Consider the following 22879-nt stretch of genomic DNA (forward strand, 5'->3'; position numbering starts at 1 on the left):
CACTTGGCACCGCCTGCTTGTCATGTGCCCATTGCACATGTCCCCCGCCCCCGAGAGCGGAATGGCTTGGGCTGCAAGGGCTATGGGGGGGCCTGGACAAGGGCATAACGTCATTCCTTATCCAACGCAATCCACTCTTATACCCCCGCTAATGCTCCCAATCGACCCACTTCAATTGGTCCACTTTAGCAGCTCGCTCCTTGCTCTCGCGTGGCGACCTTCCACTCTCCGATCTCCTCCCTCCACCAGACTTCGGCGCTTCGGCGTCGGCCTCGCATCTTCTCCCACAAGGCCACCAACATGTCCGGCGCCGGCAAAATCCTCTGGGGAAAGTACGCAACACCACAGCCAAGCTGACGGCAGATGGCTCGCAGTGACGTCCGTCAGTGCGTGCCCCCGCCGTCTCAGCTAATGCAGTCATGGGCGTCGGCTACACGCTATTGAAAGGTATGCTCGGCATGGGCCCGCTGACGCCAGTGGCGACGCCGACCGAAGAGGAGTTCTACAACGTTCGATATCTTTCCCGCAGACACCTGACTCCAGTCCCTCTCACCCGACCTCAAGCGCAAGGTTGACGAGGTGCGCGCCCAGCGCGCCGCAATCGAGAACAGCAAGCTTGTGCAGGCAAAGCTCGAGGTGCGTCGGCCCTAGTGTGCCCCCTCCCCCCGCCCTTCGGACCTTCCTCCCAGTCCTCTCACGATCACACTCCTCGCCGCTCAAAGGACCGTGCTGACACTTGCTTCTCACAAATCTCACCTCGCACCGCGCCAATTTCTGCCCGCGATAATCCACGCCCCCATCCCACACATGTCACCACACACCCCAATTCTGGACGCTCCGCAACAGGCTGCAAGCGACGAAGGCAAGGTTGTTTGGGGGAGTGACCTCAAGAAGCCCAGCAAATAGACTCGCATCACAGGACGCATCTACAGATCCACAATTCCGTGTATGTATTCTACTCGGCTGCCGGCGGCAGAGTGGTTTGGACAGAAGCGTGGAGAGCGGTGAGGCCGGATTCCTTATTTCTGATCGCCGAGGCTGCGCCATGCGCCTTGCGCCTTGCGCGGCCAGACTGACTTGCCGACAGCCGATCACCAGCGTTATTACTTCATCTGTTCTCATGCCACTCCGATGGTGACTGTTCTCACGCAGTCCGCAGCTCATGCCCTCGGTCACTCTCGGTCACCGAGACGGCGGACGCGGAGGTCCGCGCAGCAGTAACATCGTAGTGGACGCTGTGCTGCGCGCATCGCTCGAGTTGCTGTCCGCCTGAGACATAGGGCGCTAAGGCGCACTCTCTCCGCTCGGCATCGCCCCATCACATCACTAAATGCATGGTATTCTGTTGTACGATCGATGACGGCTGTAGTGCCAAGATACAAGTTGGTACACGACGGCGGTGGCCGCAAACCTCGGCCCGAGAATATGTTCCAGTCCGTGATCTCCTCTCCCCTCAAACTCAGAAGAACAGCGTGCGCGGGCAGGGCTCCTCGCCGCTCTTGCACGTCGCGAAGCGGCTGTCGACACGCCCCTTCTCCTCCTCAGTCAACGGACCGCACATCTCCGGATGACACGGGAAGTACTGCCCGTCGACGTGCGTGTATGCCGTCTTGAAGAGCGTCGTCAAGCGCTGCGAGAGCTCCGGGTTGGCCGGAGCGCAGACTGGCGTTAGCATGAGGAAGGCTCGTGTTGCGCCTCGCCGCTGCGGGCAGCGTAATGCGGCGCACACACAGGCCGGGCTGACTCGCGACTCACCGTCCGTCACCTGCTTCGCCCACATAAAATAAGCCTGGATGCGGCGCACACCCCAGCCGACGGGAGGCGAGCGGCGGATGCTCTCCAGGTTGTGCAGCTTGCTGCGGTGTCAGCGGATACCGCAATTCAGATGCGATTCCACACATTACGCCGATCTCCCTCCATGCCGACTCACTCAGCTAGTTTGACCTGCTGCGCTTCGCGACTCCGCTTGTGAGCGGTGCGCAGCTGCTCGGCCTTGCGCTCTTGTCCACTGAGCGAGACGTCGTCGGTGCACTCTGCAACAATGCTGGCAACACGAGGTCCGAATGCGTCCTCGATTTCCTCTATGGTGGTAGGGGTGTCTTCCACCGTGTCGTGTAGCAAGGCCGCCTGCAGGATGTGGATGTCGTTCACGCCACAGGATGCAAGAATGTTCGAGACAGCCTGCTGGTCAGCTCAGCGCCTCTTCCGCACGCACGATCGGGTGGTTGATGTAAGGTGTCTGATCGAGGTCTTTCCGGCGCTGGCATTGGTGTTTCTGTTAGTCAGCGGGGTGGTTGCACAGACCCTTCCTTACCCAGGCGGCAAAGTCCATCGTGCGCAGCAGCACAGCGAGGGGAGGCTCGTCGTGTGCTCGGCAAGCGCAGTGCACCGCGTCGCGAGGAGGGGGCGCGGTTTGGTTAATGGGCGGGGGTGTATTAGCGACCTCTTCGTCGCTGGCGGCATTCCCGTTGATGAGGGGAGCCTTGACGGTCTCGGGCGGTGGTGTGTTCATGCCGGGTGGTGTGACGGTGATGGTGATAGGCGGGAAGGGGCGGTCGAAGGATGGAAACTTGGTTCTTGGGGGCGTGCACACAGCAAATGGACGAGTGAGTGGGCGAGTGACTGACGCTTCTAACGCTGCGAGGTGGGTGGTGGCGCAGCGGGGACTTTGGAATCTGCCGATGCTGCCGAGGCTAGGCGAACTGAGAGTGGGCGGGGTGCGGAGGTGGACACAGCGAAGGAGAGGCAGCGTGGAGACGTGGAGAGGTGTGCTAGATGTGGGAATGGTTGCGAGCGGGCGTCGAGCGATGAGTGTGGGCCGTGGGAATTCCAGTGCGAGAGATGAGTTGGAACGCAAGAATAGTAATGCTGGTGTAGTGGGTAATATCCAGGTCGAGTGGTGAGAGCTAAATGTGGGGTTGGGTGGGGAATGCCTCCATGATCCATGACAAACGCGTCCCAAAAGAGCGGGCGTACGAGGGCTGTGTTGCCCATCTGTCACTGGCCTTCTCGATACGACCATGCATGCATAATGTGCGCATTTCAGTGCACGAGCCGAGGCCCGAGGGCCGAGGGAGTACGGAGACGGAGCCCAATGCGGGCGGCTCGGAGGCACACGAGCAACCCGCGACGTGCAAACCCGCACATCCGATCAGATCGCATCGTGATCAGACCAGCGCCACGGCCGCCACCCAAGCCGCTGATTGCACTGGGGGCTTGGGTTTCTTTGCTCTCTGTATCACTGGGCCGCCTGAGGCACGGGCGAGTACCAGCCCATCATTTGCACTCTGAGCTCTCGATTTCGGCTCTCAGCTGACCACTCAAATGCTGCGGATAATGGGTGGCCATGAATCATGAATCGGACCAATTCGGTTTCAACTGGTCCGCCTCCAACACTCGGATAACTTGGTCGTCGTTCCGGTCGCATATGCGTGTTCACCTGTATCGTGGCCGCGGCGCGTGTAAGCGAGAGTATGCCCGACCTCTTCATGGCCTCTCGCGATCTCTCGGGACCTGCGGCTGCAGACAAGAGTCAGTTGCGATCTGAGATCGGAGGGTGAGCAGCCAATGTGGTGCAAGTCGCAATCAGAGTTCCGGCTCATCCAAGGTCTCTGCAATGTCTGGCATGTCTGGACCCTGTGGCTAAATAGACCGCAGAAGTAGTAGGTGTGGAACATCCGAAGATTCGAACGCCCGACTTTGTGATGGGAGAGGTGAAACGAGGATCGAGGAGGATCGAGGAGGAGGAGGAGGAGGAGGGGGATCACACACGTGGCGTCGCTTGATGAAGGGGAGACTCTGAATTCATGTCCTGTTTTGGCAGGGATCTACAAACGGCGCAGAGTGGAGGGACGAACGTGCGTGTGGTGGAACAGTGACGTCCAACCCAGTGACGACCATCTTCGGCCATCTGCCTCCTCCGGCGTCTCTCTGTCTCACTCCGCTCTCTCATTCTTTTGCTACTCGTAACTTTTGACTCTGCTTCCAGTCTGCGCAACCTTCTCAACATCCATCGCCATCACCAGCGAGCGCGACTTGTTTTGCGGCAGCAGTCAACGGCCATCTCATTCTCAAACCCTCCACCGCTCCGCTCCCCCTATCCGGCGGCACCCCCACTCCACCCGCCAAGCCACACTACCTCATCGGCACGACACTCATCCATTTCTTCCTCCGGTCTTCCGTCGCCCAAGCACTTTCTCTTCAGTCACACTTCTCACGCTCTACGCAGCGTGACTTAAAGTCGAGATGAAGTTTGGACGTCGTATCAAGGTGAGCACGGAGCTGGGTGCGCCCGCTAGCAGGGCTGTCCTGCCTTGAGCAGGCCGCCATGGCTAACATCAGGACTCGCGTTACGCCGAGTGGGCGGACCAGTACATCAACTACTCGGCGCTCAAGAAGCAGATCAAGAACAGTCTGCCATGGACAACCGAGGCTGAGGCCGAGTTTGTAGCTTCTCTCACGCGCGAGCTTGAGAAGTGTGAGAACTTCCAGCGCCAAAAGGCGCAGGAGATTAATCTTCGCATCGATAAGCTCGAGAAGGAGGTTCACGCCCTCGTCGCTAAGGCCAATGCCGATGACAGCAGCGACGACGTGTCGTCCAACGAGCAGCCAACAGAACGCGAGGTCGAGGCGCAGGTCGACAACTATGCAGACGAGGACGGAGGCTCAGATGATGACGACGACGACCGTGGGGACGACGATGACGACCAGCTCAGCCTCGATGAGATTGAGGAGCGCTTTAAGGAGCTCGAGGAGGAGGTCGCTGTACTTGTCGCCGATGTGCATGACCTTGCACTCTTTACGAAGCTCAACTTCACTGGTTTCGTCAAGATTGTCAAGAAGCACGACAAGCTCACGGGCTTCCAGCTGAAGCCGTCGTTCAACAAGGAGGTCTTGGAGAAGCACCCCTTCTACAAGATGAACTACGACGTTGTTATCGTCAAGCTCTCCAAGCTGTTCGACCTCGTGCGCACCCGTGGCCACCCCGTCGAGGGCGACTCGTCGGCTGGTGGAAGCCAGAACGCATTCGTGCGCAGCACTACCAAGTACTGGGTGCACGAGGAGAACATTGTGCCGCTAAAACTCAACGTCCTCAAGCACCTCCCCGTTCTCGTCTTCGACCCGAACAAGGAGTTCAACGTCAAGGACTCGGCCATCACATCTATCTACTACGACAACGAGGACCTTGAGCTGTACCTCGGCCGTCTCGAGAAGACCGAGGGCGCGGAAGCTATCCGCATGCGCTGGTACGGTGACGTGGATGGCAAGGTCGTTTTCGTCGAGCGCAAGACGCACCGCGAAGATTGGACCGGCGAGAAGTCTGTCAAGGAGCGCTTCACCATCAAGGAGGACAAGCTCAACGACTTCTGCGCGGGTCGGTACACGATGGACGAGGAGTTTGATGCCCTTGTCGCCAAGGGCAAGAAGACGGAGAAGGAGGTTGAGAACATGAAGCAGCTAGCCGACGAAATCCAGTACGCTATCGTCACGCGCAAGCTTCGGCCCGTCATGCGCTCGTTCTACAACCGCACGGCGTTCCAGCTGCCCGGCAACGCGTCTGTGCGCATCTCGCTGGACACGGAGCTCACGCTTGTGCGCGAGGACAACTTCGACGGCGTCGATCGCACGAACGGCAACTGGCGCCGCACGGACATGGGCATCGACTTCCCGTTCCCCACCATCAAGAAGGAGGACAAGGAAATCTTCCCCTACGCCATCCTCGAGGTCAAGCTGGCGACGCGTGTGGGCGAGGAACCGCCGCAGTGGATCCGTGACCTCGTCAACTCGCACCTCGTCGAGGCCGTCCCCAAGTTCTCAAAGTTCATCCACGGCTGCGCGACGCTGCTCCCCGAGCGTGTCGACCTCGTTCCCTTCTGGCTGCCGCAGATGGACCAGGACATCCGGAAGCAGCCGAGCGCGCGTTCGCGCGTGCTCATCGAGCGCCCCGTGTCGCAGACGCACAGCGCTGAGAGCAGCTCGCAGCCGCACTCGCCGCACATGGATGGCTCAACCACGTACCAGGAGCCGGTATCCGAGGGCGAAGACGACGAGTACCTCGTCGAGGCGTCGGCGAGCAACGAGGACGCACATCTGCGCTTGCCAGCCGAGGCCGCCGAGGAGGCGCGTGCGGCGCGCGAGCACCGTGAGCGCAACCTGCGCTCTGGGCCCGACTCGAGCGGCTTCCAGCGCCCCGCGCCCAAGAAGTACCAGCGCGGGCTGGGCGTGGACCCGCTGCAGCCGTCGAACCGGTTCGACTCGAACGTATCGGCGCTCGACGCCAAGCTGCAGGACGCGGCGAAGCGGGGGCGGCGCGCGTCCGAGGAGGAGGACGCGGACGCCGACGACGCTGACGAAGAGCGCGAGGAAGCGGACTCCGTCGTGTACACGACCGAGTTCCAGGCGCCGGCGGGCAAGCGCATCGCCATCCCCGTGCGTATCGAGCCCAAGGTCATCTTCGCGACCGAGCGCACGTTCCTCAAGTGGCTCCACTTTGCCGTCCTCCTCTCGGCCGTGTCTATCGCCCTCATCAACTTCGTGCCCGCGGACGACACGGTCGGCTTCGTCGCCGCCGCCTGCTTCACCTTCACCGCGCTGCTTGCCACCGCATACTCGGGTGTCATGTATGCGTGGCGCGTCCTGCGCATCCGAGCGCGCCGCGCCGTCGACTACCACGACAAGTACGGCCCCACCGCCCTCTGCGTCTCCCTCATCGGCAGCGTGCTTGTTAACCTTATTCTGCGCGTGCGCGAGCTGTAATACATTTTAGTGTCGTAATGTGATGTCTTGCACAGCTGCATGGGGTTTATTCGGCGGTCAGTGTTGCAAAGAAACGTAGGCTTACTCAAGCACTGGGCGCGGCACTAGAAACTGATACTGTTGCAACCCAATTGTGTCCACGATCCCATGCATACCCCGCATCCCAGTAACAAAGTCCAGCATCTATGCATAGTGTACAGGTACATTACACGGCGCGCCCCGCGTAGTTCTCGTCAAACTCGGAGGGCGGGCGGTTCTGCCACGCAGTGTTAGCCGTGAAGTCGGGGTTACCCCAGGCTGTGGGCGGCTGGCGGCGTTGTGGTTGGGAGGACAAGGGGGCCTGGCGCTCGGCCGGCGAGCGCTCGGCGGGTGAGAGCCGGTCAGCGGGAGAATGTCCAGAGGAAGGAGTGTCGTGCCAGCGCTGGGACTCGGCGTTCCAGGGGGTGGCATCGTAGGCCTGGGCCTGGGCTTGCGGCCATGCCTGTGAGGCCAGCGTGTTGGGCCACGCGGCGTCGGGGCGCGGCGTGGGGCTCGTTGGCGTCGGGGGGCCACCGGAGTCCGTGTTGGGCGCACGCTCATGCAGCAGCGGCTCGGAGGGGCGGGTGGGGCTGTCGAGGCGTGTCTCGACAGGAGTGGGGCGCGGCTTGTACGCGTAGGCTGCCCCCTCGATGTCAGGGTGCAGGCGGCGGCGGCGCTTGCGGTGCGGTACACCGAGCTGGTCTTTGAGGTCGCCGCCGACCCAGGCCTCACGGATGATGTCCTTGTCGATGGGGAAGTAGGATTGCTTGATCGCACGGAGGAGCCAGTGTGGCGCAACAGCGACCATGACGGTGAACAAGACGGTGGCCCAGAACGTGAACGTTGGGAAGATGATCGAGACGACAGCGTAGTACGCCAAATTGGCCATGTACGAGTACACGGCGATCCAGACGAAGACGGCGAGTGTGGAGACTGGAATGACGATCCACGGGATGAAGGTCCAGTACCGCGTGTTGATGCCGACGTACAGGTTGGCTGCAAAGACACCAGACGCCGCAATCGCGGACGACAGGTCGTACAAGTCGTTCGTGTCGCGACCGCTCCACGACCATGTGGTGCCGTCCCCGTAAATGAAGAACGGAATGAAGAATATGATCGCCGACTGGTACAGCCCATCCAGCATGTACAGCCAGAATCGGAGTCTTGTGTAGTCCAAGCCCTTGATTCCTCTCTGGTACAGTTGCGGGAACGCCATCGAGCACACGGCATTTGTGTCCTGGTCAAATGCGCCGAGAATGCCGACGGGCAACGATGTGAAGATGAGGTTGTAGAGCAGCACGAAAGTGTACTCGAACAGGTACGTCGCGTCAAACGAGTTGAAGATGAGGAACCAGAACATGGCCAACGTCCAGATAACGTTCTTGTAGAAGAAGTTGGCGTGCATGTCGGCCACGCGGACATACGACCAGCGTCCATGGACCAGCAGCAGCCGTGTGAGGAATCGGAACTGTCCAAAGGCGTAGTCAGCCGACATTGCCGCTTGCGAGCCCTCGAGGCCGAACAACCCGACGCCGACGTTAGCCTCCTGGATCATGGCCACGTCGTTGGCGCCGTCACCGATGCTCAGCGTCATCGCGTTGCAGCCATCCTTAACAAGCTTGACGGTCTGGGCCTTTTGGGCCGGCGATACACGGCAGCAGATGACTGCCGCACACTGCGTCCCAAGCGAAAGGAACAGAGGCTTGAGAGCGGGATCCAACGCGTATCTCAAGCTCTCTCCGTCGATGACCACGGCAAACTCAGCCGCGGGGTTCATGCCCGCAGTGTAAATCTTGCCCGCGCCCTTGGTGGGAGGAGGGCCGAGTGTCGACGCAATCTTGTTCAAGCCGCCTTCGATTTGTGCTCGTGCTCCTTCTGGTGAGTCGGCTGAGATGATCATCACCTCCATGTCATTCGTGAGCAGGTTGCACGAGTAGCCGATCTCGATGGCCGTTTGCAGTTTGTCACCCGTCAAGATCCAGAGCTTAATGCCAGCCTGGTGCAGCATGGCGATGGCGTCGGGCACACCCTCCTGCAGCTTGTCCTCCAGGGCCGTCGCGCCGAGGATCGTGAGACTGTGCTCAATGACCTCGCACGCCTTGTCGATCTTGTCGTCGCGGTCGTTGACCGCCGCACTGGCCTCGTCGAACTGCTTTGACCACCGCTCGAACTCCTGCTCACTCATGTTGCGATAGGCGATGCAGAGCGTACGCAGGCCCGCGTTGGCGAAAGTTTCGAGGTCCTTGAGTGTCGTCTGCTTGAGCTCCTCGTCGTGGTTCTTGTCGAGTCGCTCGTAGATGACGCTGTCCGCACCCTTGCAGTAGAGTACGATCTGCCCCTCAGGGCTGCGAATAATCACGCTCATACGTTTGCGGGTAGAGTTGAACTCAAGAACACGCAATGGCGTCCAACGCTCCGGGATGCCAAGAACCTCGATGTCGACCTTGTGCGTGTTGCGCGTGACGAAGGGGAACCCGACGTCGCGAGCCGCACCGACGAGCGCGGCCTCGTCCGGGCTCTCAGCCTTGTAGTCCAGGCAAAATGGCTTGTCCTCAGGCTCAGGCTTGTCGGACAACACGGTGTGGCAGAGCGCAAGAGCGCGGAAGAACGAGATTATGTGTGGACGCAGCGGATCCTGCTCGTCCGCGAGTCTCTGGGCGAGACTCGGGGCAACGAGCGTGAGCTGCTCTTCGCGTAGGAAGCGGTTCTTGAAGGCGCGCTTCATAGTGTTGACCATAGTCTCCTTGTACTCCTCTAGTTCCTCGGCCTGGTCCTCCATCGTCATGCCGAGGTCCTTCCCCTCGCGCTTGGCAGCGCCGAGCATGGCCTCCGTGATACCCTCACCGAACGAGACGCCCTGAATCGAGCATTTCTTGAACTCCATGACATTTTGCGTGAGGGTACCCGTCTTGTCGGAGAAAACGTACTCGATCTGGCCGAGGTCGTCTGAGATGTTCCAAGTCTTGGGCACGCATGGAGTGTCGTACGGCGCGTAGTACATCTCAATGTCCTGGAAGATGAAAAACGCCTGAATCGTCTTGACGATTTCGATGGTGATGTAGAGCGAAATCGGCACAATGTTTTGGAACACAATGAGGGACGACACGAAGATGACGACTGAATCGAGAATCACGCTGTCCGAGACGGCGGCGCCAATCTCATAGTACTTGGCACTCGTGTCGTCCTTTAATCGGTAAACGCCGTGAAGAATCGCAGTCAACAGACACAGCACCATCAGAATGATGAAGTTCATGATGACGTTGAAGTTGGTTTCGCGCTCGATCTTGCTACGCTTAGACGGAGTGTCACCGCCGTTGAGCATGATTTTGGTGTCGGCGCCGGTGAACACGACAAGGCCGATGACCCATTTCGTATTGCGAATCGTACAGCCACGCAACAGCAGCTCGTTGATTGTGACAGGCTCGACCTTCTCCTCGCCTGCACTGAGCCGACCATCGCCGATTGGGCGATAGCGCAACACTCCGTTGTACGAGTAGAGGTTGGCGTGTGGTGGTTCCGAGTCCAGCACAAATCCCGAGTGCTCGAGGTCCTCCTCGCTGCGGATCTGCGCAGTAGCCTTGACAGCCTTGCGCGGCTTTAAATTGGTCTCGCCATCAAGGTTTTTCGTCTCGACGAAACACAGCCCGTCAGAGTCTGACGTAGCAAGAACGACGACGTCAGCAGGGATCTGCTCGTTGTCACGGAGGAGAACGAGGTCGCCGACCTCTAACTTCTTCCAGAGCGTCCGTTCCCACTGCGCTGTTCCAGCAGTACGCCGTGAGTAGTCGACAACCCCGGCGCTCCGCCGCGAGGTCGCGCTCGGTGCTGTCGACGATACGGAAATTGCACGCGGGCGATAGGGGAGATGCACGCCCGGAATGGACTCGGTCTGCATTCAGCTTTCGTCTTAATACTCGCGACTCACGGATGGGTACTGTTGTGATGTTGGCGGTTGCAGCGTTTCCCGGGGTGCATCGTCGAGCTGGATGTCCTCTTGGTTGAGCTCCTTTGACACGCGCTCCATGATGATTTGCTTCCCGGTGCGAGCCTCGGCCTCGCGCAGTTTGCGCACGCCTTTGGAAGGCTTTTGGGGATCTGCTGTCAGCTGCCATCGCCATTTGAGCTCACTTGGGCCAAGGTGAAACAGCCGCTCGAACCAGTTGCGGGGGTCGGTGGGCTGGTTCACGTTCTTCCAGTTACCGAGCTTGGTGGCTGCGCTGGTGTTGACCTCCTCGTCGAGTCTAGCGCGACGCCAGTCCTCAACTGCGTCCTTAATGGCAGTCATACCCAGGATGGCGACGAGAGGCAGCATTGCAATCTGAGGCGTCGTAGCTCCAAAGATCGGAAACAGCTGCAGGATGACGAGGCCGAGGAAATAGATGTTGGCGACGCGGTGGAACTGCTCGAAGAGATTGCGTGGTAGGAAGGTAAAGAGTGTGTATTTGGAAGTGCGGACCTTGTTTCGCGCGTACCGCACTACGGGCTCGCCGCTGTGGTCGAGCGCACTCGTTGGAAGGGGTACATTGACATACACGGAGCGGCGAGGCAGAGGTCTCTTGCCCTTGACCTTGGGCTCATCGGTCGGTCGCGGCGGTGCCGGTTCGTCGCCTGCAACGGAGGTACCGGCCTGCGACCCGCCGGCCTCGCTGTGCGCGATGGTCGGCATCCTTAACTCCTCCTTGTCGTTGGAATCAGTCTTGTCGTCGCTTTCCTCGCGACGACGCCGGCGTTTGCGCGTAAGATGCCGCAACAGCCGCGAGCGCTTGCGGTGCATCCTCGCATCCTCTGATCGGATACTCTCTGCGATGACGCTGTGCGCTGTGCGCGTTGTGCGCAGCCGCAGAGCGGGGTCGATCGCATTCGGGTCAAACTCGTCTGTGTCAAACGTGTCATAGTATCTTTGCTGCGACGAGTTGAGCGCCGCTGTACTTGTCGAGGCTGATGCAGAGTCGTCCAGCGGGTGCGACATGTAGTTGCTTGGGCCAGCGTACGGGTCGCCGTAAGCGTACCGGTCGTCTCTTGGGTGCGCCATAGTGGGCGGCCGGACAATGCCGAGAGAGAGTGAGAGTGAGAGAGAGAGAGACAATGAGGAAACGTGATGGCGGGCGTGGGTGATGAAGGGAGCGGAGTGAATGCTGATGGAGACGGAGATGTTGACTGTGATGCAGTGATGTATGATGACTACGAGAACAATGCCGGGCTAGTTGAAGAGTAGTAATCAAATGATGAGCAAGAGTGAACAGCGATGCAGATGACAAGTGAGACTGACCACCTTCCCTCCAACCCAAGAACTGTGCAAACCACGTCGCGCGTGCGGGGGGGGGGGGACAGACAGAGTAGGCCACCAGGGTTGTCAGGGCTCCCACTTGACCCGCGTTCCCCCGCTCGGACCGCTTCTCCCCTCTCTCCTCGCCGGCGAACGCAGCCACCGCGTCCTCCCTCAGGGTACGGGGGCAGCGCCTCTCGGTAGCGCTAGCAGTGCTCGGCGGTGCGTACTCAACGCCGGTACGCGGTACGCCGACTGATAAGGCAGGCTGGAGGTGTGAGGGCCGCAATGTATCTACTGTAGACTCGATATGTTCATTGTGGGCCAGTGGGCAGTGGAAGGAACATTGGTTCCTGCGTACCTGCGTACCTCGCTGGCCGCGGGAATGCGAATCAGAAATTCTCAACACGTTCGCAAGATTTTGAATGCGTTTCAATGCGGGACGCCACTTGCCACTGGTTCCTCGCGCGTCTTGCTTGGCCCCTTGATACCTTAGGTCCAGGACGCCAAATCATCTCCTTCCGTTGGACTCCGTAGGCCGCGTAGGCCATAGGCCGGCGTACCCATCAACTGGAGAATGGAGAATGATACAAGGGCTTGCGGCCCCCGAAAGTGCGCCGAGCCCTCCGCAGTCCGCCGCGCCGGAGACACATCTGACGCGTCCAAGCCCTCAGTAGTGCCTGAAACTCAATATCGCGTTCCACCATTCCACTGCCATATCCGCCATTTGCGACACTTGCGACATTCACCATGACCATGGCAGATCTGTAGCTCTTTTGAATGGACCCATGATATGCAATGCTGTAAATGTAATAATGTACGTCAACTCATCCGTCTACGTCTCTAGATCATGCTCACCATGTCGACGCGCCGGTCGACAAGCCACCCTTCACTGGCATCCCAGGACCGCGTCAGTGGCGGCACAGCCCGCTTACAGCGCACCGTACTCGCTTCCCGCTCGCTCGCGCTCATGCTCGCACGCGCCGCCACCGCCGGAGCCGGAGTTGCCTCCTCAACACCCAAGAGATCGACGGAATCCTTTGGAACCTCCTCCTCCTCCTCCTTGAGTCCGTCCTCCTTGGGTCGTAGGGTCTCGATAAACTTGAAAAAGGGGAGTGTTGGCTTGTACCCTTTGTGCCGTTTGAGCAGCACCCGTCCCTCTATGTTGCTCGTGAAGATGCTCAGATCCACCTCCTTTCCAGCTTTAAAGTCGACGACCATCCGCGCCCCATACACGCCCTTGTCGTATTCGACACCAGCGGGGAAATGGGCGCGCCACTCACGCTCAACAGCGTACGCTTCGTCTGTGCGTCCAGCAAGGGCGAGGTTGATCATGAGCCGGCCAACAGCGGCAGACTTCACGGGCCCAACCTGCTTGGACGCAGTCCGGAAAATGGCGAGCGCCGAGTCCAGGTGCCCCTCTTTGAGCACGGCCATAAGGAGAGATGAGCCAACACCACTCGTGGCTGGCACGCCGGTCTCGTCCATGTTGCGGTACAGGGCGATGACCTGCTGCAGCCCTGCGGCGCGGATGTTCTTCACAAGCGCAGACAGAGCGAGAGTATACGCCTTGCTCGCGTCAGAGGGTGGTAACTGCTCGAGGAGCTGCCGACCGAGGGCTCGAGTTTCAATGTTAGAGGAGCTAAACAGTGAGGCAACGAGCGACTCGATGGCTCGTGCTGGAATCGTGACACCCGCCCCAGCCGCAATACGCCGACACAGCTGAGTGGCGCGAGCAGCGTCCGCGGAGATGCCGGTCGAGCCGAGGCCTTGGGCTACGGCCACCATAAGAGGCTGGACGGGTTGGGCTTCGTTCCACAGATAGTCTTTGATGTGGCGGTCGAGAAGAATGGCGCGAGAGTCACTGGGCGTGCTCGCGATGAGCTTGATAAAGGAAATCTGAGCTCGCTGGGGCACACGCAGACCGTCAGCCATGAGGTCAGCATAGAGGCGTGACGGGAAATGCAATTGTCTGCGCCTGACCGCGGCGGCAAACAGCTTGTGCCACTGCGGCGCGGTAGCGTGCGTCCATGTATATCTCTGTGCCTCATCTGGCGTGCGCGCCAGGGGGTACAGTCGGACGACGATGTCATACGCGGTGGGGGAGGGGAGGCAGTCGAGCATGGCCATGAGCAACTTGTTCTTGAAGGCCGACGAAAAGGGGTGCCGAAATACGTTCGACTGAAAGCACATTTCGGCGACCTTGAGCGCATAGCGCGGGTGGTTGCGCACTCCGTTGAGCGTGGTCATGAGGATTGGCTCCAAGCTTGCATCCATCTGCAGCGCCCGATCGCAAAGCTTGATGGCCAGCTGAAGCTCGGCGTCGCTCGGTGAGCCGCGGAGTAATTTCTCCACCGACGAGTGCAGCCGTCCGATAGTCGCTTCCGGGTCGTCTGCGACGGTTGTCGCGCGCTCCAGCGGCGTTCGATTGATCAATTCGAAATGCTTGAGCGCGAGCACGATAGGCACGGCTGCCTCGTGGGCCTCACCCTCGCGCAACTCAGCAATCAAATCCTCGGCAGCCTCCCGTGCACGCTCACGCCCGTCATGACCGTCTGCGTCATGCCGGACTTTCAACCGCGACAGGATGCGCACGATGGTATCCTCATGGACAGTCACACCACGCGCTAGACACCACGCTGCGAGGCGCAGCGACACAGCGACAGTTGCAGCGTCAGCGCTCCGTGAGCGCAGGAGGATTTTACTCGCGGACTTGGTGATTCCCACCCCGCCATGATGCCCGACGAGATGCTCGAGCGCGGCATGCGTGCGCGACAAATCACCTCGGAAGCGGTAGTTTGTAACGTCTAGCCAGTCCTGCTTCATGCGGAGAGAGACGCGGCGGAAGTCGCGCCCGATGAGCTCAAACAGCGCTGCCCACAGCCAGTCGAGTGTGTCGTAGTGTCCCTGCCATGCCTTGTCTTCGGGTTCCAATGCGAACATGGCCTTCAAGATGTCCTTGATGGACTCGGCTCCGAGGCGAGCGGGATCCATTCCACACACCCGAGCGAGATTTGCAAGTTCGACCAAACGGTCCCGTTTAAGGTTCTTGTCGGCCGCGAGTTGGCGCGCGATAAGACTCGAGAAGATATCATCTGGGATCGCTGCCCGAAGCTCAGGATGCAGAGCTTCGTAGATACTCCAGCTTTCCTCAGCGCCGGGCGAGAGCAGGGCGAGGCTCAGGATCTGCATATGGCGCAGAAAAGGTTGCGAGTCCGGCGACCACGGCAGGGGAGGTGGCAGGGGAAGGTGAGGCGTTTGCATGCGTTGTAGAACGCCCACAGGGGGTATAGGGGAGTCTGGAGGCCGCGGGGCACGGGCGCGCTCGCGCGCACAACAAGTGCACGAGAGCCAGCGCGAACAGCTTGGCCCCGCAGGTGGCCGACGCTCCAGCAGGCGGAGAGCGATGCGCCGCATGCCGAGGCCCAGCCGCGCGGGAGACCAATGATGCGAGCTCTTGTCAACACAACCGCAGTGAAGGCTCACAGTTTAGGTTAGAAGATACAGCTGGTTGTCATCCCGGTCGTGTCCCTGCGACACGCGCTGCTTCTGGAGCTGAGAAGAGCTTTCCTCGGGGTCAATTGTTGGCGAGTCGTGTGAGATGTTGCGAGCGAGAGTGTGAGGAGCGAGCCCTCGCCGTCGACCATCTTTTCCGGCACATCGTCAAGAGTGACTGCCTCGCTAGCCACGTGAGCGCAGGCCTATTGCAATGCCTATCACAAGTGTTAAGTTGGTTGCAACGCCAAATCACGTGCCTTCGAAAGGTAATGACTTTGATGGAGGTCACGTGATACCATTGCTGGATGGCCCTTTGCTGTGGTGCATACAACTGCCTGATGATAGGGTAGACGATTGAACTGTATATACGATCGAGCAGATATCATAAGTCAATATGCATGGTACAGGGTCCTGCTTTGATGTATATGTAAAGGTCTGGAGATTGATGGCGCGGCAGAGAAGGCGGAATTGCGGCGTTGTCTGTGTCTTGCGGTCACTCCAATCGATGCTCAGAGCCGCTGATAATGTGCAGCAGGTCACTGGCGGATGCGCTTGGCCTCCCAGGGCTTCGCTATGCGACCAAGTCTGGTCGTCTCGGCACGCGCTTCCTCGTAAAGCGTAGTCTTATACACAATCTTGCGCACAGATCTCTCGACCTCGCCATGCAGACTCATCTTGTCTTGACAGTCAGCTTGCATGTTCACAGCTGGACGGCGTAGGAGTCTCACCGCCCTCAACTTTGGTCACAAACTGGGTCAGTTCTCCGATGATGCGACCAATCTCCCTCTCGTACGCATCAAGAGCTAGGCGTCAGTGCTGATCGGGGCAGAGCTCTCACCGGTGAGAATGTCGAAGCCTGGGCTCTCACGCTGGCGTTTGGCCTCAATCATAGCGCTGTGCCACAGGCCACCCAGATCAAGAGGCTGAAGGGGAGCCATTGGGCTCGGGAACTTGCTCCCGGAAAAAAGAGACGGCCGAGTTAACTGTTGACGTTAGGCCTCTGCGCAACGGCCATTCACCTTGGGCTGGGCTTGCTGGTGCGCCAAAGGTGACATTCGTCCCCGAGCGCGGAAGGATGTGTCATGAGCCGCCTGGTCATCAAGTCGATTCTGGAAGGGGTGCCGAAGAGCGTTGCCAGCAGCCGGGGCTGATACCTGATAAGGCCCAGACGCGGGCACGCCGGCGTGGGGATGATAAGCGGAAGGCTGCTCGTACGGTTCTCGCGAGGCAAATGTGGCCGCGTCTGGACGATTAAAGGCTGGACCACCAATGTGGGTGGAACTGTCGTTTCCTGAGCCCTCGGCATAAACAAAATTGTTGTGTTGACTGCTACCCTCATGGATAAACCCGTGCATGTGAGTCATGTCGGCGCCGTGGGTGCGCTCAACGCTGGGATAATGCTGGAAGTCTTCGGCAACGCCAAGAGATGTGTTGAATTCCGTCTCGGTGTCCTCGGCGAGCGACATGTGGCGCTGGATTAGTCAACATCGCCTTATCCACATACCCCCGCAATGTTCTGCGTGTTCAGGCTGAACGAGCGGGTCATGTCAGAATCACCGTGATACTCGTCACTGAGGAAGATCTTGGGCTAAGGGTAAGGAGTGATAACAAGAGCCAAGCCAGAACTACGCACCTCGTTGTGGGCTCCGCGTGCTCCTCTGGGATGCACCTTGATGGGAGAAGGAGAGGTGTCAGCACCGGGTGCCATGGAAATAGGGAGATCGGCCGATGTGGTCGGAAGACGGCGAAAGGTATGAGTAGGACGAGCGCTGCTGTTACCAGGAGCAGGTTTGCCTTCGGCTCGCTGCACGCAGGATGTGAAGGACGAGCGACTAGGGGCAAAGTTTGCCGGGAAGATCTTGCGAGAGGTTGGCTCAGTGGCGTCCTCCTTTTCCTGCGGTCCGTCAATTGAACACATCGCTGTCTTACCTCTGCAGGAGGCTCCTCTGCACCAGCCTCGTAATCTCTCGCAGTCGTCGAGCTCACCAGGGCCTGGCGCTTGATAGGCCGTGGCCATTTGCCCTCTCGAGTGGCGCTGTGGGTAGCGCGCGGGCCGAAGGATCCGGGGACCGAGACGGTTGATCCCAAGTGACGACCACCGAATCCATTGGATTTAGTGGACGGGCGGCGGTCCAAAACTTGGTTGCTTGACTGATTGACGTCCGCAACGGAGGGTGGCATAGTCTACGAGGGGGGAAGGAAGTGTCAAGAGGTCAAAGTTCAGCATGGAAGTAGGACCACAGACGACGCGAGGAAGGTTGAAACGATCGATAGTGACAATGAGCACGTACGAGAAACGAGGGCGAGGCGGAGAAGGGGGTCACATCCACGACATCAAACTACGCACAGAGGGATGTTATCGTGGTGGTGGTTGGTGTGCTGAGATGGTGGTAACTGGAGCTGTGGTAGCGATGAATTAGTGAGGTAGAAGGTAGATGAGACGGGTGAGATGGGAATTGAGAGTGGGAGGAAAGATGGGTGATGTGGAGAATGAGACAGCGTGTGAGTGACTCGATGCTATATGTGGAGGATATAGGGGGAGGAAGGTCAGTGTGCCACGGTCTTTCAGAGAAGAGAGGAGAGGAGGGCACGACCTGCTCGCGGCTCGATTGCTCACTCAATGCTCTGTTCCGATCGAGATGGCTTCCCATTCGCGTTGTGAATCCTCCCAAGGCCGAAGTGCGGTGAAGGTATCGCTGTCACACGTTTAACTCTGTTTCACTTCACCGGTGCTCTTCACGATCTCCACGAAGAGCTGACCGAGTTGGTGAGCTGATCGTGATACAAGTGATGCGCTGTCGTCCGAGGGGGGTTGCATGGTGTAACGACAATGGTGGAGGGTTGTTCGGTCAGTCACGTGCGCAGATGGCCTCGCGTGCCATGTGGCCATGTGGTGGAGGCTTGTGCCTGAAGTGGACCGTTTGTGTTGCCTCCGCCGCGCTCTCTCTCTCTGCTTTCTGCTCGCTGCACTTTGCACCGTCTATCTCATCCTCCCCGTCATTCAATCGCTCTTCCTCGACATCACTTCTTTCGTTCGACATTTTCTGCAGACAGCACACCCACTATAGCATCTTCTTTCGAAATTCAACGGCCTCTTCTTGCGCGACATCCAATTTGGCATCTTTCCATCTCCTGCTCATATCTTGACATTGCCACCAAGCCTATGTCGAACATCTAGTCTCATGGCCGCCAATCCCCCGCCCTCAGGCGGGCCCACGGCCAACGGCGTCAACGGCGGAGTTTCGTCTGCCCCACCTTCTCTCTCTGAATCGACCGGCGGCTCGAGGATATCGTTCGCTATACCTTCAGCCACTCCTCTAAAAGCCGCTGCCAAGGGTGCGCCTGTCAACTTGGACACGCGCGCGGCGCTCCCGCCCAAACCGGTCACGGTGACCAATTTCAAAACAGTCGCCTCAAGCCTTCCCCCCCGTCCAGGCTCGTTACCATGGCCGCCAAGCACCAACGGCTTTGGAAATCTGATGCGTATGGGCTCATCATCTGGCGGCCCAGTTGCCGGCCCCTCCACCGAGCGCCTCAAAGAGCGCCGGCCAGAACGGCAGACGCGCGAGCGGTCCTTGTCTCGTGAGCCAGGGGAATTATCACCTCCACGTGAACAACGCCCAAGGTCGCGCTCGCGCGAACGCTTCGACGACCGCTATCGTCGCGATCGTGAGAGGAGCAGGGATCGCGAGCGCGACTATCGAGACCGCCGGGGGGACCCCGATTCCCGCGACCATTATCGTGAACGAGACCGGGATCGAGACCGGGATCGAGGCAGAGACAGAGGCCGCGATCGCGATGGTCGTGGCGATAGATATCGCGCGAGTAGGTCGCCTGAGAAGCACTCTCACGATGATGAGCGGTCCAACGGCCATGGACGCGGCCACAGCTTGTATTCGCGCGATCGTGGTCGTGAACGGGAACGAGAGCATGAAAGAGGCCGCGGCAGTGACCCCCGGGACTATGACCGGTACGCGTGCGACCGTCGCTCTCCCGCTAGGTCGCCACGGCGCACAGAGCGGCATCACTCGCCGGCCAAACGCAGGTCGCCATCACCAGCGAGGCGCGCACGCTCTCCGCCACCAAAAGCCGCCCCGAAATGTGCCTCGCCCTCGCCTGCACTACCGCCTGCGCCGCCCCCCGCGCCGCCGGCCGAGCCGCCCCGACCTGTAGATGCACTCCCTCCCCCACCGCCCGAGGAGGTGCCGCCTCCACCTCCTGATGGTGACGCACCTCCACCTCCCCCCGCTACCCCTCCACCTCCCCCGCCTCCAGGGGATCACCAGCTCTCATTTCGTCCACTCTCGCCTAACAGCAGCCACTCTTTCGCACCATCGTCTGGTCTTTCATCGAGACCTCCTGTGAATCCTCCTTCTGGTCCCAGAGCCCTGGCTCGCTCAGGACATGGGCCGGGTGCCCTCAATGGAGTTGCAAGTCAACCGAGTTCTGGGCCTGTTGCAACGAGCGGGTTGAACGGCAATGCGCCTGCTTGGGGCGCCAATGCAGTGCCCAGAGGCCCAGCTGGGTGGGGTTCGAAGGGGGCGGCTGTTCAGCGGCCCGCGCCGACCGCTGCGCTCGAAGTTGCAGCACCGTCACCGCCTCAGCCAGAGTGGAAGTCGCCTCCGAGCGCGTCCCGCCGTCCAGGCATCGGCAATTGGCTTGTGGTCCCTGACCCTGCTGATCCCAAGATTTATGTCAAGCGTTTTGACGGCGTCCTCAACGGGACAGAGGTGCGCGCGCGCGATCCGCGCCTCAAAATCGCCGCCGAAGTCAGAGAGCGGGGCGCCGGCTACATGAAGCATCGCAAGGACGGTCTGTACCCACTCAAGTACGAGTGGGACGAGCACTCGCCAGGCCCGAAACCTCCTGCTCCACCGACGGCCGTACTCCTCACCAATTTGAGCCCTCTCACGACCGTTGAACAGGTGTCAAAGTTCCTGCGCCCACATGGACGGATCAAGGAGATCGACGCCAAGATGGACACGAAAAGCGGCATGCAGCTCGGTATTGTGTGGGTCAGATTCGACGGGCCAGCACCAGGAAAGACCGGCACCGCACACGACGTCGCCAAGAACGTTGTTCGAGCGTGCGACGGCCAGCGGGTAGGTCTGCAGAGCCAGGAGCGCGTCCGCATAGTGCTTGACGGTCGGGGTCTCCTCGCTGAAAAGGCTGTCAAGGAGGAGATGGCGAGGAGGAACGCGCCGAGGCCGAGGCCGCCTCCTCCGCCCTCTGTGTCTACTCCCGCTATCAGCACGCCGAGCGAGGGTAAGCAGACGCCGAAACCTCCGTCCCTAGCGCGTCCCGCTCCAAGGCCGCCTCCTCCTCGCGGCCCGAAGTTCGAGACTTTCGGTCGCAACTTCTCGTCACTGAGCCGCTCTCTCCCCGTCGACCGCTTCCAGCACCAGCCGCGCTCCAGACTCGGCGTGCAGGCCGTGCAGGATTTCTCGCGCGACTTCCGCGGTCCTGCTCAGGATCGCGACCACCGGCGATTTGCGCGTGCCGACCTGTACTCCCCAGCCACATCGGGCTCCCGGTCTCGGTCCCGGTCCCGCTCGCGCTCGCGCTCGCCTTCGACTTCTGAGAGCGACTCGGACGAGGATTTCAGACGGCGCCGCGGAGATTATCCCCGACGTCGTGCACGCGGTCCAGCACGTGCCGCTGTCGAGAAGAAGGAAGAGGACGAAGCTGCGATCGAGCGCGTGCGCCAGGCTCTCGCGAGCAACGGCAAGGCCTACGTTTTCATTGAGGCCAAAAGTCTGCCGGCATCGCAGTCCGAAGCCCATCACGTTCGTGATCATTTCCGCGCGTTCAAGCCGGAGCAGGTATTATGTAACCATACCGGGTGGTTTGTCCTCTTCGGAGACGACCAAGCGGCGTACCGGGCGCAGCGCGTGCTTGACAAAACAGCTGTGCAGGGCCATCGCATCAACATCGATGTGCGCACACACAAGGGTGAGGCTGCTGGCCCAGCTGAGCCGGAGAAGGCCGCAGGAGGGTGGCGCTTCCTCACCATTTCGAAGAACCGGAAGGCTGCCCCCAAGCCCGCGAGTCTCAAGAAGACGCGCCGCCGGCTGTCGGTGTCGTACACGTCGAGCGAAGATGACGAGCCGCGGCCACGCAAGGTGGCCAAGAAGACGGAAGCCCCGGAGGTCGAGCCGGAATCTGATGCGATCGTGGAGGCGGTCAAGGTCGAGCCGGTCGATGACGGCGAGACGCAGGTAGGGATCGAAATCGAACTCGAGCCCGAGTTGAACAAAAAGAAGCGCGCGGGCAAGGAGGCTAAAGCTCCAAAGGCGAAGAAAGCTCGTCTCGAGTCGCCCGTCGCTGAGGTCAAGGTACCGCCCAAGCCGGCCAAGCCCAAGGCAGCCAAGAAGACCGTCTTCGACAAGCTCGTTGCGGCCGATCTTCTCGCCGATGATGAGGACGCGTACTGGCTCGCTCAAGCACTCGCTCACGAAGGCGAGGATGTAGACTGGTCCGATGCCGAACCTGACCTTGACGAGGAGCACCCGCTGTACCACACCTCCGGGGCGTGGCGTGCGGAGGGGTATCGCAAAGTCGCCGCGACCAAGAAGAGCGTCTACCTTCCACAGCGAAACCGTGCGACCGCGGCGGCTAGCGCTGCAGCTATGCCGGGCGGCACAGCTGTGCTTGCGACAGGGCGAACTGCACGTGTCGAGGGCCGCCGCCTCAACCTTGGTCTGGAGAGCACGCGCAAGGCCGCCTCGGCGTCGCATGCCGAGGTCAACGACGTGTTTGCATTCAACCAGCTGCGTATCCGCAAGAAGCAGCTGCGCTTCGCGCGCTCGGCCATCGAAGGTTACGGGCTGTACGCAATGGAGACGATCCAGCCGAACGAAATGGTGTGCGAGTACGTGGGCGAGCTGTGCCGCGTCGCCGTCTCCGAGGTGCGCGAGCAGCGGTACATGAAGCAGGGCATCGGGAGCTCGTACTTGTTCCGCATCGATGGCGATATCGTGTGCGACGCGACGTTCAAGGGCAGTGTGTCGCGTCTCGTCAACCATAGCTGCGACCCCAACTGCCTCGCGAAGATTATCAGCATCAACGGCGTCGACAAGATCGTGCTCTACGCCAAGCGCACGATTCACCCGGGCGAGGAGGTGAGTAGAATTGTCGAGTCGAGCTTACTCCAGTGTCTGTACTCGTACAACTTTGCTCTCGAAACTGATCCGGCACTTCGTGTGCCTTGCCTCTGCGGCTCCGAGAAGTGTACCGGATTCCTGAACTAGGTGTAGCCTGTAACTATGTCACATTATGCATGAGAGCGTAAGAGAGGATGTCGGTTGGGTACTGCACCAGTCTTGGGAAGCGGCTGGCACA

At 60.1% G+C, this 22879-nt stretch overlaps 6 protein-coding genes across 6 annotated transcripts; 2 read left to right on the forward strand and 4 right to left on the reverse strand.

Moving 5' to 3' along the window:
• Positions 1–1459: 1459 nt before the first annotated feature.
• COLE_04042 (uncharacterized protein) lies at positions 1460–3041 on the reverse strand (the record flags this gene model as incomplete). Its single annotated transcript, XM_018424904.1, has 7 exons — positions 1460–1662; positions 1756–1856; positions 1931–2181; positions 2216–2275; positions 2315–2445; positions 2489–2622; positions 2977–3041. The coding sequence occupies 7 exons, from the start codon at positions 3039–3041 to the stop codon at positions 1460–1462; spliced, it is 945 nt and encodes a 314-aa protein (XP_018282587.1).
• A 1204-nt stretch (positions 3042–4245) lies between these two features.
• On the forward strand, positions 4246–6756 carry COLE_04043 (uncharacterized protein; the record flags this gene model as incomplete). The annotated part of the gene is made up of 2 exons (XM_018425882.2): positions 4246–4269; positions 4342–6756. The coding sequence occupies 2 exons, from the start codon at positions 4246–4248 to the stop codon at positions 6754–6756; spliced, it is 2439 nt and encodes an 812-aa protein (XP_018282588.1).
• Positions 6757–6961: 205 nt separating this feature from the next.
• COLE_04044 (uncharacterized protein) lies at positions 6962–11806 on the reverse strand (the record flags this gene model as incomplete). Its single annotated transcript, XM_018421076.2, has 3 exons — positions 6962–10663; positions 10700–10869; positions 10903–11806. The coding sequence occupies 3 exons, from the start codon at positions 11804–11806 to the stop codon at positions 6962–6964; spliced, it is 4776 nt and encodes a 1591-aa protein (XP_018282589.1).
• A 1077-nt stretch (positions 11807–12883) lies between these two features.
• On the reverse strand, positions 12884–15457 carry COLE_04045 (uncharacterized protein; the record flags this gene model as incomplete). The annotated part of the gene is made up of 1 exon (XM_018426273.2): positions 12884–15457. One exon carries the CDS (start codon positions 15455–15457, stop codon positions 12884–12886), a length of 2574 nt encoding a protein of 857 aa, XP_018282590.1.
• Positions 15458–16530: 1073 nt separating this feature from the next.
• Positions 16531–17084, reverse strand: COLE_04046 (uncharacterized protein; the record flags this gene model as incomplete). Its single annotated transcript, XM_018421717.2, has 2 exons — positions 16531–17010; positions 17043–17084. 2 exons carry the CDS (start codon positions 17082–17084, stop codon positions 16531–16533), a joined length of 522 nt encoding a protein of 173 aa, XP_018282591.1.
• A 5083-nt stretch (positions 17085–22167) lies between these two features.
• COLE_04047 (uncharacterized protein) lies at positions 22168–22788 on the forward strand (the record flags this gene model as incomplete). The annotated part of the gene is made up of 1 exon (XM_018420140.1): positions 22168–22788. The coding sequence occupies one exon, from the start codon at positions 22168–22170 to the stop codon at positions 22786–22788; it is 621 nt and encodes a 206-aa protein (XP_018282592.1).
• Positions 22789–22879: the final 91 nt, after the last annotated feature.

Source organism: Cutaneotrichosporon oleaginosum, assembly GCF_008065305.1.
Source record: "Cutaneotrichosporon oleaginosum strain ATCC 20508 chromosome Unknown ATCC20508_contig03, whole genome shotgun sequence".
NCBI classification, from domain to species: domain Eukaryota; kingdom Fungi; phylum Basidiomycota; class Tremellomycetes; order Trichosporonales; family Trichosporonaceae; genus Cutaneotrichosporon; species Cutaneotrichosporon oleaginosum.